Source organism: Eretmochelys imbricata, chromosome 5 (genome assembly GCF_965152235.1).
Source record: "Eretmochelys imbricata isolate rEreImb1 chromosome 5, rEreImb1.hap1, whole genome shotgun sequence".
NCBI classification, from domain to species: Eukaryota; Metazoa; Chordata; order Testudines; family Cheloniidae; genus Eretmochelys; species Eretmochelys imbricata.
In genome coordinates this window covers 125,909,250-125,928,538 of record NC_135576.1, presented here as the reverse complement: position 1 = coordinate 125,928,538, position 19,289 = coordinate 125,909,250, and the positions used below count along the sequence as shown (strand labels likewise).

Below are 19,289 nucleotides of genomic sequence, written 5' to 3'. Positions count from 1 at the left end.
GCTCACATCAGAGCTCAGGCTCTGAAACTTGGGAGAAAAGATTTGCAAAAGAGACTTGTATAAGCAGCATCTGCACCAGATATCATGAGTGCTGCACACGAGGTGAAGTTAAACTGGTTCCAGTGTTTCTCCTCTGGTGATAGAGAAGAAGAGTTTCTTAAAGTCTACATTTTTGGTTCAAAAAGATAAATTAATTCTTCACGTAATAAAGCCCCTGAACTCAGCTTCTTACACTACAGTGCTCTCATTTACCTATAACCACAATATCCTGCTTCAAAAGCAGAACACGTCATTGTCTTGCTGTTGGCCATGGTTTTCCTGTTGCTTTAGCTGAAAAGAAGGCTTTTTATATGAGCCCTGTTCAATGCTGTGTGCTGTGCCGAGGAGCCCTGAAGATGATTTCATATTGTCCCATATGCGGAAAGCCCGTTTACTTTGGTAAGTTTCTTCCATTGGAAGCAAGAGCCCTTTTTTTTTTATGTTTCTTTAAATGGTAAATGAAGCCAGGCACTTTCTGTTCTACTTTTCTTACATTTGCAGTTAGTGACCCTCCGTTCATCATGGCACTTCATCCGCTAGATATCTAATCAGTTTCAGATAGCCAGTTAAAAGTCATTTCAGTGATTGCACCTGCTTCTCATTCCCTGTTCCAGTTTTTGTGCTTAAAAAAAAATCACATTTTTCTGTTTTTAAAAATATTTTTCTTCCCCTGTTGTTGTGTGAAAGACCCCCACAAACCGGAGGAGCTGACTCACTCTGACTATACCAGGGCAGCGGCACTATGAGAAGTGCTGACGATTGCATAAAGTGAATAAACTGAACAAAAATAGAGAGAAACACTTTTTCTCTAATTTCTTTCAGTCTTAGATGATACTTTTAATAACTGAAGGAAAAGCATTTTCAGACAGAAGTATAATTTTTAAGTTGATGCTGCTCTGTAAAGCTCAAAAGCTTGTCTCTTCGAGCAACAGGAGTTGGTGTAATAAAACATTACCTCAACAAGCAACCTCTTTAATACATTGTCTCTCTGTGTATAATCAGTTCTGAATTATGTGGATATCTGGATAGAAAAACCTCAAGATCAGTCCTCCAAAATTAAACAGGATTAATATGAATTTCCTTCCAAATTTGCTATGAAATATTTTGGCAATGGACAGGAAAAGTTTACTCAACATGTTTCAAAAAGTACTATGAATGTGTTAACTGCTTTTATTAATGAACTGATAAGATAAGATAAAGCTACAAAATATCTTTCGGAACCTAGAAGTGATTTATAGTTTCTCAGATCATATTTGCAATGGTGCAGTAGGCCCTTATAATACCGCTTGGCTTCATATGAAATAGGACTGCTACAGTGTACAAAGTGATAGAGAAACAAGAATGGGTCTACAGTGCAAAAAGATACATGGAAAAGGTTTGCTCACTTTTTAAGTTAGCAGTTGTTTCAAGTGATTTATAGGATGAATTTTGGCTTTTTATTTTTAAATCACCAGCTACTCTGAGGACCGTGCATGCCATGTGTTGGGCTATGGGATAGGGTTATCAGGAGCTCAGTTCTTGAATACTACGAAGGGTAGGGGGGGAGTATATTGATGGGGTGCTCACAAATCCATGCTTATAGGACATGAGGGAGCACTCGAAAGAGAAGGGGGTTTTGATGAAGACTCACTTGGCTTTCCAGGAAGAGGTTGGCATTTGGAAGAATCCATCTTGTTCCATTTTAGGTTAGTCCAGTAAAAGCCAGCAGCAGCTTCTTCCATTTGCCCTTTGTCTCCCCACTGTTCCCACTTCTGTTTCCTGGGGTTAAAATTACCCAAGATGCCCAGAAAAGGTCTGCATAGCAGGGTGAGGTCCTCATTGCTGCATCTCATTAAGATTCCGATCCCTAGCCAGAAGGTCCCATCTGTGACCAAAGGGTAATTCCACACCATGAGCCGCATTACCCCTGTGTGGGCAGAGGCAGAGAAATGAGTGGATCCAGGTGGTGACAGGGCCCAGAAAGGAGGTTGCTACCTGCACAACATTGCCCTTCTCTCATCACCTCGTGGAAGCCCCTGGGTGCTCCAAGGGGATCCGTTCCACTGGTTGGGACGGGCCAAAGCAAGGACTAGAGGAGGCAGAACGGGGGGAAATCAGTGCTTGTTGTAGGAACATCCACTCTGGTCTACCCCATGGGAGCACCATAACCTGTTCACGGTGGCTTTATCAGTATTAACTCACGCGCTGTCCCCTCCTGCTCTCTGAAACCGCCCCTGAGTGGGCCTGAATGAAGCAGTTGCCTGGGGGATGATGTGCGCATTGGAGAGCAAATTGCGTGGCTATGGGGCCTTAGATTCAGGAGGCAGAACGGATGCAAATGGTCTCCATTCAGATAGCACTGACCTCGGCTACTGTGTGGCTTCCTTGGGTCAAGTCCCCTGTCAATTCTGCAGTGGTTGACTAGGGGACAAATCCCATTACCCCCCACTATTAAATAATAAAAACAGAGATTCCATGAATGGGCAATCAGAATTTCCTGTGCTTTATAGTGGAGAAATCCAGGAAGGGGACAATCCAGCCCATTGCTGTCATTGCATTGTTTCTTCATAGACACACATCATGAAAAGTTTGCCTGGAAAAATGCACTTTCCTGAGGTTTCTATTAACCGTGAAGAGAGCATGTGGGCCTATGCATGTGTGCTCATATTTGATATGATACATTGTGACAAAGTTCCTCCTCTGCCTTGGTGGGTCCTGCGCTTATTGGTGGATTTGCTTGCCTCAGAGGTTCACGGCAGCCCTCAGTTTGGCCACTTTCGTGGCTCAAATCTGCCATTCACTCAGTTAGCCTTATCAGTAGCCAGCATGGGGAAAGGAAGAAGAACAATCCCCACAGTCTCTGCTGATCCACCTAATAGATCGGGGAACAGACCAGAGACCTTCCCCTCTGGTGGAACCCACAGTCCAGGTCAACTCCTCCGGTATCAAGTAGGGAGTTACAGGGATGGAGGGATGTGGGGGAACCTGGGCCCGCCCTCTACTCTGGGTTCCAGCCCGGGGCCCTGTGGATTGCAGCTGTCTACAGTGGCTCCATAACAGCTGTGTGACAGCTACAACTCCCTGGGCTACTTCCCCATGGCCTCCTCCCAACACCTTCTTTATTTTCACCACAGGATCTTCCTCCTGATGTCTGATAATGCTTGTACTTCTCACACTTCCAGTAGTACGCGTTCTTACTCTCAGCTTCTTGCACCTCTTGCTCCCAGCTCCTCACACGCACACCACAAACTGAAGTGAGCTCCTTTTTAAACCCAGGTGCCCTGATTAGCTTGCCTTAATTGATTCTAGCAGCTTCTTGATTGGCTGCAGTGTTCTAATCAGCGTGTCTGCCTTAATTGTTTCCAGAAAGTTCCTGATTGTTCTGGAACCTTCCCTGTTACCTTACCCAGGGGAAAGGGACCTACTTAACATGGGGCTAATATATCTGCCTTCTATCACTCTCCTGTAGCCATCTGGCCCGACCCTGTCACAATATATATATCTACATACTCCCCACCCTTCAGGAGCTGGAGTTAAAGATGGGAGAACATCTCAGTGATTTCAGGGGGAAAAAGTCTTACAAGAATGTTGTAAATCATATTAAAAGACATTATTAAAAACCTGGGAAATTCAGGGTTAAGGTTAAATTAAAGAGAAACCAAACATTTTAAAGCATGGGAATGCACAATTCAGGCACCAAACAACCTTAACTCTGCCCCGCCAGAAGTAAAGTTGAGTGCGACTTTGAGGAATTGAATGTGTAACTGTGGGCAGTTGTGTAGTGGATATAAGAGGGAGTTTGCTGTGGAGGTGAATGCATTTGGGTATTAATTTTGGCGGGAAGACATCTGGAGAGAGGTTGCGGGGGAGGTGAATGCCATAACTAGTGATTTCCTTGATTTTTAGTACTCACATTAATAGGAAATGACCTTGAGCTAATTCATTCTAATTGAAGGAAGTTTATTATGGGGGATATATATCTTCCAAACATTATGCAAAATTTATACAAGCCCTCTTAGGCAATGGAACACTTTCATTGTAGCAAATTAATTCCTCTGTTACTTGCTTAAGAATGTGTCACTCACTGCATTATTGGAAATGTTGTGGCTTGCTACATAAAACAGGTCTTATTTCAACAGCTTCATTATTTTCCTTTTTTAAAACATGTTTTGATGGATTATTTAAAATGTCAGAGTTTGGTGCACAGGAACTGCATGATTTTATAGACGCTCTTCTTTGTTAGCAGCTAATGTATCTGCTTAAGTGGTTACAATAGTGCGTGCTTCATTATAACCTTACCTACCAGCATCGTTCACCCTCTGTATCCACTGTAATCCCTGAGTTTCATGGGTTGATAATTCAATCATTTAAAATCACATGAGGCTTAAACTTTATAAAGAGATTGTTTGTCTAGATGCTTTTTTCGGTTATAAATATGATGCAAATTGGACAAATTATGGAGTTTTAAAGAAATGATTTGCATGAGATTTTTTCAAGGAACATAACTTTCAGCCAAAAAAATGGGTTAATTTAAGAATAAAAATTTGGTACAGTTCTGTTTGTGAACTGATATCATTTGATATTTTGAAATGGCTGTTTGAAATATTTATTTTTGAAAAACCACAGATCATATTGCAATTCTATTATGCATTTTTATTTTTAGTAATAATTAGTGATAATAATTGTGTCTGAACACACAAATTGCACCAGTTTAACTCAAAAGCAGCTATAAAATGATTTATTTAAATCAGTGGTTCCCCAAAATTTTACCTCATGCCCCCCAACCTCTGTCCACGCCCTCCCCCCCAAGCCAGGGCCAGGTGTGGGGCCGCAGCCCCAAGAAGGGGGGATGTGGACACAGGTACTGGGGAACTGGTAAGGACCCTGGGGCCACAGCTGGGGGCGAGGCGGGACTGGGAGCGGAGCCTCGGCTGGAGGACGAGGCCAGCAGTCGAGGCCCCGGGCGTAGGGCCAGCAGCTGGAGCTAGGAATGGAGCTGGGTTGCCCTGTCCCCTGTAGGGGCTTGCCTGGGCCCCAGCCATGCACTCCCTAATGTTCCTTTGCGCCCCGCAGGGGGGATGTCCCCCAGTTTTGGGACCTCTGATTTAAATGGATGAAAACCCGTGTATAGACACAGATCAATTTAAAGCTGGTTATATTAGCTTAGCTTGCACCTGTACATTTACCAACAGAAGCACAACCAATATTGTCCCGGTTTAAAATTGATTTAAGTGTGTCCACACAGCCTTTTTCATCAGTTAACTAAATCAGTTTAAACATCGTGGGTGAAATCCTGGCCTCACTGAAGTCAAACTCCCATTGATTTCAGTGGGGCCAGGATTTCACCCCACATCTTTAGTTAAACAGGTGCAACTTTGTTTGTAGACCGACCCTAAGGCTTAGTGTCATATACTGCTGTAGAGATAAACAGATCTATTTTAGCATGAACATAATGTTCAGATCCACAGAGACTGGCATTTTCCATGCGCAGTGATCTGTTGGAGCAGGTTCTAAATGACTGAAGGTCTTGTATACTGTCCCTCTTTACACTGGGATAGAGACCACAGCCAACAGACGCAGCTATGCCAGAATACTGCAAAAAAGCAGTTTTCATGCTATCTCCATTCCCAGAGCCCATCCTGCTCCACTGAAGCTCAAACAAGTTCAGACTGGAAATAAGGTGTACATTTTAACAATGAGAGCGATTAACCACTGGAACAACTTACCAAGGGTTGCGGTGGATTCTCCATCCCTGAACATTTTTAAATCAAGATTGGCTCTCTCTCTAAAAGACTTGCTCTAGGATTTATTTTGGCCTGTGTTACACAGGAGGCCAGACTAGATGATCACAGTGGTCCCTTCTGGCCTGGAATCTATGAAATCAAGGTTACTTTTGCCCTTATTTTCAATATTGGTGCAGGAGTGGTCTCTATTTTTGTTCTCAGGGACTGATTCCAATCTCACTAGAGCTGGTCAAAGCTTTTCTTGTTGAAACGTATTTTGTTTTTTTTATGGAAAGTATTTGCTCAATGAAAAGAATTTTCATGAATTTTTTAAAAAAATTGTTGAGATTTTCAGTGAAAACCCCAAAACAAATCATTTTTGGTTTTGGAGTTTTTGATTAAAACTTGAAATTTTTTGAAGAAAAATTTCAAGCAAAATAAAAAAAAAAAAAAAGAGAGAGCTTTGCCATTGCACTCTGGCCAACTGCTCATTTGGCTTCTGTATTTGACCTGTCTCTGATCTACATTTCCGATGCAAATCAGGTTAGTTTGTCAGGTGTTATGACTCAAAGGCTTCTGTGGTCTGCATAATGCTCCTCCTGTAAAGAAGAAACAGGACTTGCCTACAGTGACTGTAAGAGTGTTTCTTTATTCAGGCTGCTGCTGGCCTACAGAGACACCCTGGAGTTCCCGCTGGCTCTCTAGCTCACAGATTGAGCAAAACACTTTAGCACATGCTTAACTGTAAGTACATGAATAGACCCATTGATAGTCACTGGGACTGCTCACCTGCTTAGAGTTAGGCATGTGCTTAAGTACCTTCCTGAATAGGGGCCTAAATGAACAGCCCCTGTGCTCCCTAGTCCTGGTCTGGGCTGAGGAGATCGGTCATTAAGCTCCAATTTGATATCTTCTCCTTGACTTCAGGGGACCTGTTCTATGTGACCTTCATTTGGATTTCAGATGCTGCCAGCATGGTTAGAGGACAGGCATTATCAGCATTACCAATGCACGGTGAGAGGGCACACATGACTAACATCACTGATGTAAACAGCCCTGCCAGCCCAGCAACTCGGTGAAGGACAGGCACCTGCCAGGGGATCACAGGACAGATAATGTTTGTGGCCACTATGCAAGTATAGCTGACCTGCTCCTATCACTTGCACTGATTTCAATGGGTATTTTACTACTGACATCCGTGGTGGCAAGATTTGGGCCCTCTATGATCCAAGTCAGGGGAATGTTTGCATCACCAGAACTGAATCTAGGTCACATTAGCCTGATAAGGGAGGAAGTAACTCAGGGTCACCAGTGGCTCTGCTAATGAGCAGCTCTGAATAGATTCTTTCATTACATGACCTTTTTAAACTGCACCCTCCCTGACTATTCTTTTGTCTTCTTCCTGAGCAATTATTTTTGTAACCTCCCTTCACAAAGGATATCTCCACTGTCAGGTCCGTGCGTCAGGAGGAGGCAGGATGTGATTGAAGCTGTGCCTGAGCAAGGTGAAATGGATTTGTACCAAGTTCACTCTGCACTTGCGTCAGGGTTATTACACTCTTTAGCAAGCCACTGTGCACAAAGGCTGATGAAATCTGAGATGCTGGGTGGGGAAAAAAAAGAAGTGAAGAGCTATCAGAGAGAAGCCTTTCTGCCACAGGCAGAAAATACCAGTCCTAGCTTTGTCAGAGTGCATGACAAGATGGAGCAGCTCACTCAGAAACCAGCACACAGAAGATCTACAGACCAAATCCACACCTGCAAGCATGGGCCATGGCTTGAGGTGACAATTGCATTTGTGCAATGGAAAACTGGCTATACTTGCTTTCTGTAGGCCACGCCCTGCAGCTTTTGCCAATGTCTGTGGAGCCAGCGCTCCTGTTGGCTCCCACTGAAAGGTGCTAACAGCTGCCAGCCAGGGACTGATCGAAAGAATCACAGCCCTTGTGAAAACCAATGGGTGCGAAGCACTCTTTCAGGCCCGACAGAATAAACAATCCAACCCCCTTCTGTAGTCAAAACAGCTGCCAATAATGGGGGGTCTGCCACAGGCAAAGGCTGCACCAGAGCTGGGCCTGAGGGCCAAGGTGTTGTGCGTGTGGACCAACGGGCTAACGCAGGGGCGAGGAGATGGACTGCATGTGGTGTGTGCTGGAGGCAGCCAGCCAAGTGAAGGAGCGGTGAGCATGACCCGGAGAGGACGCAGAGGTGCAGGACTTCTTGGGCACAGAACTTGCTGGAAGAGCAGCCATGGGGATTTTTGAGCCAGGAAACTGCCCGCTGTTTGTTTCTATTGTGCTTAGGGGGAAAACAGACTGCGTGCACCTGTTTTGCAAACAAACAAGATTACGTCAAGAATACATCTGACTGGTTTCACTGATTTCTCCTCTTAATGGACCCTCTCCCCTCACCCCACAACACCCGGACTTTGGCTGACTGGCTTTAATAAAGGACTAAGGAAGAACTGAGCATATGATTCCAGATGTGGTGAATTTAGTGTCCCACAGGCCAACCAGCTTGAAGGACTGGATGACTCGTGAGGCGTTTGGGCACGTGGCTAGAACATTAGGGGCCAGATGCTCCTTGTGAGGGGGCAGCTCTGTGCTGCTCCGTCACAGCAAGGTCTCCCCAGTGTACAGGGATCCTCAGATGACAAAGCACTGCCAAAGTCTCCTACATCTATCTCCCCCTGTCTTCCTAGAGCTGGAGCCCCGGGGCATGGGCAAGTGGGGTTCTTGTGAGAATCATCGGAATCCCCTTTCACATCATGCATCTTAGACACAGTTTTGTACTTACTGGGCTGAGGGTGATCAGCTTACACCTTCCTCACTAGCAGCTGTTATTTCTCTTGCTGGGCTGCTGAATGGATGAACTCCAGTTTTTTAGCAAATTCCACTGCCTCACAACCTGTCCTTGGTATCAATTCACTGATTTTGATTTGCAAGTCCCTGTCCAGCTGCGCTTCAATAAATTGGCCCACTGCTCATATAGCATGCGAGTCCTCCCTGGCATCTGGATATGCCAGCTACACTGATCTCCTCACATCCTCTGCCAGATCAGGTGTGTGGGGGGAGGATCTCTTCCTTTCCTCTTCTGCGAACCTTTAGTTGAGTCCTGGCCAACTCAGATGGACCACTGGCTCCTAACTGCACATCAAAAGCTGGTACCTAGAAGAGGTTTAAATTTTTTTTTAAAAAAGTTTTTCTAAGTTGTCCATGCAAAATTTTTATTTTTTGTGTAAATTCAAATGCCAAAATACTTCAAACAAAACTGGGGTCTGTCTCTCTCATGTTGTTTTTCATGAAAATTTTCAAGAGGTCTTGGGTTCGTTCTGATAAAGAATGCAAACAAATTTCAGAACCTCATAATGTTTTGCAAAATGGAATTCTTGTTTTCCAGCCAGCCCTCCTCAGTTTAAGGGGAGAAATCAGTGATGCACTCAGTGCATTTACTTAGTGTAATTTGTTGATGTTCAAAATGTACACAACTCCTGCTCCCTTGGACTCAGGGGATCCCATGCTGCACTCAGGCAATTCCCTTCTGCAGAAACCTCAGCTAAAGTGCAATGGCAAAAATCCCCCTGTAAGTGGTGTTGGTAGCTCAGTGGGTGAACCAGATTGCTTGAGGAGGAGGTGTTATATAACTGATTATTATTATTAAGAGCCAGACAATGTGACCCATAGCCAAGCTTTGTCTCATACTAGTATTTACTGTTACCTTATTGACCTTATAAATAAGGTCCATCATCTCGTTGGTACCTTAGTGTCTGAGGAACTAGGCAGTGTAGAAGAAGAAAAGCTCTGTGTGGCTCGAAAGCTTGTCTCGCTTACCAACAGAAGTTGGCCCAATAAAAGATGTCACCTCACCCTCACCATGTCTCTCTGAATAACTGTCGTCCCTGGTGGTGAACTGACTGAGAATCAACATTATACAGATTCATTTTTCCATTATGTGGCATTTAAGAAGCTTCTGGATTCCCTGATGTTATCTAATCAAACTCAGGGGGACGATACATTTGCAGTTCAAACTTAAACTGACTTTGAAGTCCATGGAGCTCTGCCAATTTACAGCAGTGAAGGAGGCGGCCTTTCATTTCAGTTTACAAAACACACACGGATAGTAGCCCCGAAGTGGACACTGATCCACAACAGTGACAGGGAGAGGCAGAGATGCCGTTGTATAAGAACACGCAGCCTTGCCCTGTTGCTTATGACTGATCCACACGGCTATTGTGTGTGTAATGAGGAGACTAAAGAAGAATCATGGAAAGTATGATGGAAGGGGTGCAGACATTGTAGATGTGCTGAAACATTACTTCTTTCCAAGCTCAGGTTTCTTAGCTGAGTTCACAGGGTACTTGAGGCGATAAGTCATTTTTATAAACACCACCTGATTTGTGTTTTTACCAAAGATGAGCCAAAGCCAGAAGCTTTTACCTGACCCTATGCTCAGAACGATGGAATCATCCCTGGCTTTGCAAAACAAACATCTGACTGTTGAGGTTCTTGTCTCTATTCTCAACCCATTCCACATCCAGACATAGAAAGTCTGACAATAGCACAAGCACAAGCTAGGCAGCCCTGGTGAGGCAGGTGTGTATAACACTGGCATGGAACCCAAACACGTCTCTGTACCAGATGCTATAACTAAGAAGGTTTAAGTGTGCCAGGTCCCCTACAGAAACTAGAAAAGAGACAGTCCCTGCCCCTGAGAGCTTACAATATATGGAGAGGATGCTGCAAGCACTTTATCTACATTATTTAATATTCATGTTACAGCAATGGCTAGACACACCAGCAGAGTTTTATGGATTTCCGTAGTGCTAGGTTCTGCACAGCCATGTAATAAGTCGAGGTCAATGCCTCACAGAGCTGACAGTCTAAGGTTTCCGACTAAGATAACCCGCACTGCTACCAATCATATTGCACTAGTGTAAGTCGTGCCCAGGGTGGTGCATCTACACCTCTGGCAAATCCCTGAGTAGCCAAGGCCTAAATGAGCAGGTCAGACAAAGGGTGGGAGAAAAGGAAGGACTATTATTTCATGTTACGGATGGGGTAGCCCAGAGATGAAATGACTTGTCCGAGGTCACGGGGTGACCAGTCGTGCACACACTATCCAGGTGAGGCTGCACCATTGATTAATATACAGGCATTAGTATATTGCCAGATAATTCTCAATCCTGTTCTTTACGCATCCTAACATTGTTTGCTTCTTTGACCGTTGACCAGAGCTGTCTGTTAAGATGCCCAGGTCCCTTTCCTGAGTAGATACAGTTAATTTAGAACCCTGTACGGTGTGTGAGTAGTTTAATTTTTTTCCTTCCAGTGCACGTTACTTTGCATTTATGAGCATGGAACTTCACCTGCCATTGTGTTGCCCATTCTCCTAGCCTGACTGAGTCCCTCTGAAGCTACTTACAGCCCTCTCGGGACTTGACTAACCCAAATAACCAAATTTTGCAGCTGTTATCCCTCTTCCACCTGTGATGTGGGGTGGCACAAACGTACAGCAAGGAAACCCTCTGCTTAGCTAATCCTGGGCAATGATCCCCCATTGACATCAATGGGAGCGACAACTCAAATCAGTAAGACAAGGTGGGTGAGGTGATCTCTTCTATGGGACAGAAGTTGGTCCAATAAAAGATATTACCTCCCTCACCTTGTCTCTCTAGTATCCTGGGACCAACACGGCTACAACCACATGGCATACAACCATGTCAGTACGGCTGAGAAACTGCTCACCCTAATACCTTGTACATTAAAGCAAATTAACCAGTGTCAATTTGTTTCATCAACCAGCTGGCATCAAGTAGCTGGCCACACATTCAGATACAGCGGATTCTCCGAGCAGCTGAGAAAGCAGGTTGATTAGCTAGGCTCCATGTCTATAATTCATCTCACTGAGGAGGACAGAGATGGTGAAAATTATCCTGGGCCACCGGCTTTGGTTGAACACCCTGGTCTCCTCAGAAGGTGACAGAGTGGGGCTACTGTTAAACACAGCAGAGCCGGTGGTGCTACGAATCTCACTGTCTGTGCAGAAAATAAGCATCAGCAGGCAATGAATAAGCATGTAGCTGGAACATTAACTTGAGGGAATATTACCCACATTGTGCCTTCAAACTGATGCCTGAGAAAGAGGAGGGGCAAGGGTGCAGAATTTAACAGGGAATGGCAAACATCCTCAAAACCCAGCTACCCTTATATCCCTGCACACCAAACTGAAGGGCCTCAAAGCAGCTCATGTACCAGGAATGAACCATGCAATCTAAACTGAGTAAGAATTGGGTAAGAATTTACTTCCCTCCCTGGTGGTGGCCAGGTACTTGATGCTATTATAATTCAACATGAGTCTTTAGATGGGGTTTATTTTTAGAAGAAGGACGTTGAACTTGTTGGCGACAGAAATGGTCCATTCCCCTTCTTTTTGTCATCTGTTGCTAGAAACCCCTCTTCTCCCCTCCTTTTAATAATAAAGATTATTTGCGTTAAATTCATGGGCCATATTCAGCCCTGGTGTAAGCAGGTGGCCTACCCATGGAAGTTAAGGCACCCATTTACGCCAGAGCTGAACTTAGCCCAGGATTTGATCCTTCAGATGTCAACAGCTCTTTCTTATTTCTTACATGGTATCCTAGTCTTCTGTTTGCGACATCACATCCATTTCCATAGCAGCCAGTGATGTTATCTCAAAGAATTGCTATGACTTCCGGTGGGGAATAAGTAAGGCTACGATTTAGTCACGGGTATTTTTAGTAAAAGTCATGAACAGGTCACAGGCAGTAACCAAAAAGTCACGGCCAGTGACCTGTCCATGACTTCCATGAATCCGTGACTTCTGTGAAAGATTCGCAGCTTTAGGAATAAGCAACAGGAGTGATTAATTCTCAAGGAACAAACAACACATGTTCCTAATAGTATAAATGTGGTTAAGAAATACAGAGAAGTAGGATACAATTTTGTACTTGATTGTTTGTCAAAGTGGGCGGGGGTTGGACCACGTCCTTGAAATCTTTTAAGGAAACACTCCTCCAAGTGCTGAAGCCTTCTCAAGGACTTAAGAATTGACTTTATGCCAGAATGCCTTTCATCTCTAAGCACAGGCAAAGAAAATAACAGCAGAGCTAAAGACATGCTGAAGAGCTACATAGGAGTTGTGGGCCAAATTCTCAGCTGGTGCCAGTGACTGACACAGGCTGGGGATCTGGCCCATGCAGTTGATTCACAAAGAAGAAACTGATTAACACAGGCTGAGAAATACAAGTTAAAGTGGGAGCAAATGAGGAAGAGGAGGAGGATGACTGGCTCTGTGGTTAGGGTGCTAGCTGGGACTCAGTTCTCTGCTCTGCTCCAGATTTTCTGGATGACCTTGGGTAAGTTACTTAACCTCTCTGTACCTCAGTTCCCCATCTGTACATTGGGAATAACAAGCACAGCACTGCCCTGCCTCCCCGGGGGCTGGAGGAAGGGCTCACTGTGGTGGTGATGAGCTCTGCTAAGTACCTGAGATAGAAATGGCAAAACAAAACTTTAAGCAGAAACCTCAGCACAGCCTTAAAAAATAGGCTCTGCAATACTTTAGCCTGGCCGATCGGCTGATGAGGCAGATCAGCACTAAACGGACAGGGCCAGCGACCAAGCCTGTTAATGATTTTGGCAAGAAACTCTGCCCTCATCTCTTGGTCTCCTGGCTAATAAGGAATGCCCAGCTCTGGATGAGTCAGCAGCCTGTTCTGTCTGGGCTGAGGCCCCCTATCTCTGCACTGCTCCCAGTGCCATTCCTACTGGCAACCCCCCCTCCCCCCCACTGCTGTGGCCAGTGCAGAGCAGGGAGCGGAGTGCGCCGGTAACTGCCACGCAGTGTAAAGGGGCCGCGGCCAGTGCAGAGCAGCGGGTGGAGTGGACATAGATGCTGAATTGCTCTCTCTCATGGAGAAGGGCCATTCATTTTCTGATGCGCACACATAGAACTCATGGTTGTTGCATTCACGAAGAGTGATGGCTATTGCTGGGTACAGTGGACATTTATTCTGGAGCAGCAGAGAGCTTTCTGGTGTAGCTTCTCCTGTCACTCTTGATCATTTATGCACTGGTTACCAGTATGGGATGTAAAATACGCTCCTACTCCCTTCCCGCCCCACCCCCTGCCTTGGGCAATCATTTAGGTCTGTGCAAAGCAGGTGTGAAAACACCACCATCCTGATCTGGTAGAGTTTGATACTGCTTTGCATAGCAAAGCAATGTGGAATCAGGCTTTGCTGCTGGCATTCCTAGTTGCCGTAGGTCAGTCGGGGCATGACAGGTAAGCTGTTTAATGGACTCCAGGCTGATTTACATGGTGAGAGAGAACAGCAATAGAAGTGGACATGAGGAAGATAGGGGGGATTGCTTTCTTCTGTGGCTGGGGATCACTTTACGACTGGAAGCACATTCTAAACACCTGTTCTCATGCATCCTGGCTAACAGACTGGCTAAGACACCACCCCAGCTATGCTGGGAATGAGAACTGTGGCTAACTCACCCCACATTGCAGTCATTAGCTGGGGGATCACATTCAGAAAGCCAGACGCCCTTCCCTTTACTCCGGATGAGAAGTACAGTACCCTGCTGTTGAAAGGAACGGACCAAGTGCTATTCAACATAGGTACAGGGACCAGAAACTGGCCCATCTGGGCTAAAGCCGAGACCAAAAAAGCACCTGACAGACTCGGCACAAGGCATCTGTGTACTGAGCCGGCCCTTGCACCTATTCCCACCACGGCTAGCCCCTTGCTCCTGCAGAGACAATGCCCTTTGACCGCCTAAGTGACCTGCGCCTGGCTACATCGTACCCTATGTGTGCTCAGTGACACGGTTTGCTGGCCCGTCCTCGACTTTGCATGAAGCAGCTTTCCCTGCTTCCTCAGACAGCAGGGATCTGATGGCGGAAGTTGCTAAGTGGAGCAGAAAAACACAGGAGGGAGAAAACACGTGCCCTAAAGAGCGTGAGTGACCAAGTACCTTTGGGATCCCACACCACCCGCTAGGCCTTTCTGTGGAGAACACTAATGTTAGAGCAGGAAGCTCTAAAGTTCAGAGTCTATTCATTTTCGTTGTATTACCCTCGCTGCTGGATTTCATTCGATAGGGAGAGGAGCCCTCTACAGACTCCTCATGCAAATGAGCTCCTGCTGAGAGCTGCGCTGACATACTAATGCTTCACCTCACCAAGGGCACCCACACGCGCAGGTTGTTCTGAGCAGCCTTTTCCCTAGGGCGAGGGGAATGTTCCTTGCTGAGCACGGCTGCAGCATGCCTTGCAATTTAGCAAATGAAGGGAAGGGTTTTTTTCCCCTAAGTGTGTGATGCATTGTGCATTTAATAAGTCCCACTGCATCATACTGGAAGCAAGGGGATGGGACAGAGCCACTGATGGAGTTTTGCTATCAGCATTAAACAGCTTCATTATCAATCAGCAAGTAACCGCAAAAGGAAAAAAATGGGGAAGCACGATGCCTGGTGATAGCACATGGAGCTTTTCACTGTGTGGCCACCAATGCTTCTAATTATGCTCAAGTCAGCAGTAATCCAACCTCACAGCACCAGACCCTCAGCCGGTGTAAATCAACATCACACCATTTATTTCAGTGGGGAGGGTTTGGGGCACTCTATTGATCTAGGTTCTTATAGGGCTTCCATCACTGTATAACGTGAACACATCGCCTATATTTGTGCATTTATTTTTACAACACCCCTGTGAGGCAGGGCAGAGCTATTATGCCCACTTTACAAATGTAAAATCAAGGCACAGAGAGACTAAGTGACTTGGCCAAGCTGTAAGAGACTGGATGTGGGACAGTACTACCTAATGGTCAGGGTGGGAGGTTGGCCTAGTGGCCAGAGCCCAGATCAAGAGCCAAATTACCAACTCTAGGGAGCATAGCAGAGCCAGAAGCTAAGAATCAGAGCCAGACTTTCAGAAGGAAAGCAGACCAGATACATAGCTAGGAGCACAGAACAGTATTAAGTAGATAGCCCTGCTACAGGGTTTAAGAATGTTCCTGCTGGTATCTTCAGCCAATCGGGGGGCCAGGTTCATTAGCTGAGTCAGCTGGGCTCAGCTGTGCGTCCCTGACAAAAGGGAGTGTGCAGCAGAGTAGCGAGATGAGTGTAGTTCTTGGGTGTTGCAGTGAGCACTCATCCTCCTGCTTCAAATTCTGCTCTGTCATACACCTGGCAGACTCCTCAGCTTTCAGTGGATTCTAAAGGTAGATGTTGAAATCCTTGCTCCCCCACAGGAGTTAAAAAAACTCATCCTTTAGAGTTTCAGTGGATTCTAAAGGTAGATGTCCCATTAGCAGGGTCGAAATTCCTTCTCACCCGCTTGCTGTGTCTTTTGGTTCCAAATGTTGTCAAAATCAGCTAAATCCCTCAGTAACTTGGTTTGCAGGAAAGCAAGGAGGCCATTGCAGATGGCTTCATGCTCCATAATGACGTAGCCATATAAAGGCATTGACTAAGGTCAGGGACTCAGTTAAAGAATCTCATCCATTGGGCTGGTTGAACATTTTTGGTTGAAAAGATTTTTCATTGGACAATAGGGTTTAGCTGAAAATGCAATTTTCAGTCTTTGCATGGTCATGTGACAGGAGTAAAGACTCAAAGAAAATCACTTTTTTTCTAACACTGAACAAGGAACTTTTTGCACTAAGGAATAAGTGTGATCGCTAAAGCCACTCTGTCATTCTGCATTTCACTGCAGAATTTCCTTAACCTGCTCCTGACTGGCTTCCGCCTATGGATTTAAAGAAACAGGTCCCATATCTCCTCACAATATAGGGGCTCAATAGTTTGGCGTCTCAAGCCTGCCATGCTGTAAGTTGCTGTGTAGGGAAGCAAACTGCATTTGCAGTTTGGCACATAACTATCGGCTTTAGCTGTATAACTGAGGTTCATCTTCTTCACAATGTAGCTCTTGAAGGAACCGGTTTCCTTATTACTCTGATTTGTATAAGTCACATAGGCCCACTCCTTGATCTGCGTCTTAGCAAACCCCTGTACCTTCACTTGATGACCTAGGACACCCTCCAGGAAACCAGATTCTCTAGCTCCAAGTTGAATTCTGCTCTGTCCTGCTGTTCTCTGAGTCTTCCATCACCTTCCCTAAATACAAAGCCCCCTGGGAGTGCAGAGAGTATCTCAAAAATGACAGCAGGAAAACAATGCCCCTGTTTACCAAACGGGATTATTATTTGTACTGTCGTGGCTATGGGCCCGAACGTGCTAGGGGCTGTACAAACACACAGGAGGAGACAGTCTCTGCCTTGAAGAGCCTATGGTCCACATGGAAAAGACAGACAACGGGAAACAGAAGCACAGAGAGAGAAGTGACTTGCCTAAGGTCACCTAGCAGGTTAGCTGGTAAAAATAAGACCTAGCTCTTAGGGAGAGCTTTACAAAGGAGGTCAGTGTTGTTATATCCATTTCACAGATGCGTATACTGAGGCACAGTCAGCTGACACAACTTGCCCATGGTCACACAACAGGCTAGTGATGGAGCCAGGAACAGAACCCAGGTCTCCTCAGTCCTAGTGTAAAGCTCTAGCCACTAGGTCTCTTTCTTTGTAACTAGGTATCTCATTTCCACTGTAAGGCTAATCCAGTCCCACATCAATGCTATTTCTCCTCTAGCATGGCCTTGGCCTAGCAGGCTGTCCGAGGGACCAAGAGGGCTGATGAAATGAGAGGTTGCTGAGATGGATGAACACAGCAGAGCAGATATTACAGAGGCTTCTTCTCCAAGCGGGTTACCATAATGTGCAACAACCTACCATGGCAGAGGATTGGTACATGACTAATGGTGTCTCATTGCTTCCTTGTGCCCCCCTCCCTCATCAGCCTGGCTGTACAATATGAGAATGAGACAACAGAGGGGTAAACTGCTTGGAGCAGGCACTGTCTTTTTGCTCCGTGTTTGCACAGCACCTAGCACAGTGGGGCCAGGGCTGGGCTGCTAGGCACTACCGCAATACAAATCATAACAATAAATGTCGCATACAGTGCACCCATTTAAGAAAAGAATGGACAAGTGCTTAAACCGTCCATGGGTCTTAGTGGACGTCCTGCTACAACATCAGGGCTTTCCTGGCAAAGGGTCAGGATGGCAGCAGAGTTCGGTCACTAAAAGAGGTCTGCATATCTCCAAGTGGGCTGTATATTAGAATAAAGTATCAGCCATTAACAAAACCAGTGTACATACACTAGGCCAGTTCTGATCTGTAACCCTATCACCTTCAGTAGAGTTAGTCCTGATTTACATAAGTGGAAGTGAAATCAGGCTGCTTGTATACTATCGGCTAGCAGTAATACGGAATAAACACAGTCGTTCTTGAAATGATTATAGCTTTCTGCACATTGCAAACATTAATTATTGGGACCTTAGCCATCAAGAGTCAAACAGAAACTGAGATTTAATGGATTACAGGGTAAACTGCTGTATATTGACAAGTGCCAGAAGAAGATGGAGGTAAACATTTGCAATTCATTGTGTGGAATTTTAGCCACATGGATCTCATTAAAATCAATGCAAGTCACTTGATCGCATTCCAGTGCAGTGCTTTGCGATTGCCACGGTATTGCGCTGAAGCAATGTACCATTCTGCACCATGCATATACTGCGCTGAAGCAATGTACGTACTATGCTACGTAGGCCCGTATTTATAGTGCAAGGCATATGCTGTACTACGGCAGGGCATTACGTATGTGTATTGTACAGTACATACTACACTATAGCAGTGCCGTGTATTTACCGGGCAATGCAGATACCTTGCTATAGCAAGTTCGTCATTTTTTCTAAACCGTCGTTTCTTTGTAATGAATTATGCAATAATATGCAAAAAACCCCACCCCTACAACACTGAGCATTTTGAAACAATTCTTGACCTCTGCACATGGCCTGGTCTTTTTAAGTCTGTGTGGCACTCTGTTCCAGAATCAAAGTGATGCTATTCCAGAATAATTACTTTGCCTCCATGGTCACTTTTATTCTGGGATAAAGAGTCCACATGGGGACTTATTCTGGACTAACTAGAGCGGAATAGTTATTGTAGAATAGCCCTTCCAGTCACTTTCTCCTGTGTAGAGAAGCTCAGATAGTCCACAGTCTAGCCTCACTGAAGTTAACAGCCCCAAGCTTTAACCCTACCCTGAAGTGAACGTTTCAGCCAGCAAGCAGAAAGGTTGCAGTGACTCAGTCTTGACTATGGTTACATACATGTTGGGGTGAAACATGGAGGCCGAGTGTTAAAAAGCAGCCTTGCCTAGCAAGAGATTGGTCTCTGGAAAATGGAGGGTGAGGGGCACTCATTGACAGCTCATTTAAACTAGGCTGTTTAAGAACATGAAGCTGATGCTGTTAACAAATCTCACTGAAGAACGTTACAACTTGACCTGGATGGAAAATGCCATTTACTTTTTGCACAAAATGTAGAGAAAATGTCCATTCTCCCCCACATCCCCCAACCCATTTCCCATGAAAGCATTTCAATTGTTTTTAATGAAAAACCAA

The 19,289-nt window shown here is 45.3% G+C and overlaps 1 protein-coding gene across 1 annotated transcript in view; it reads left to right on the top strand.

The window, feature by feature from the left end:
- Positions 1-306: 306 nt before the first annotated feature.
- Positions 307-19,289, top strand: part of LOC144264728 (cysteine-rich protein 1-like) — a 53,330-nt gene continuing 34,347 nt past the window's right edge. The window contains exon 1 of the mRNA XM_077816519.1: positions 307-438. Within this exon, the coding sequence (XP_077672645.1) occupies positions 351-438 (88 nt within the window). The 5' untranslated portion in view covers positions 307-350. The remainder of the gene's footprint in view (positions 439-19,289) is intronic.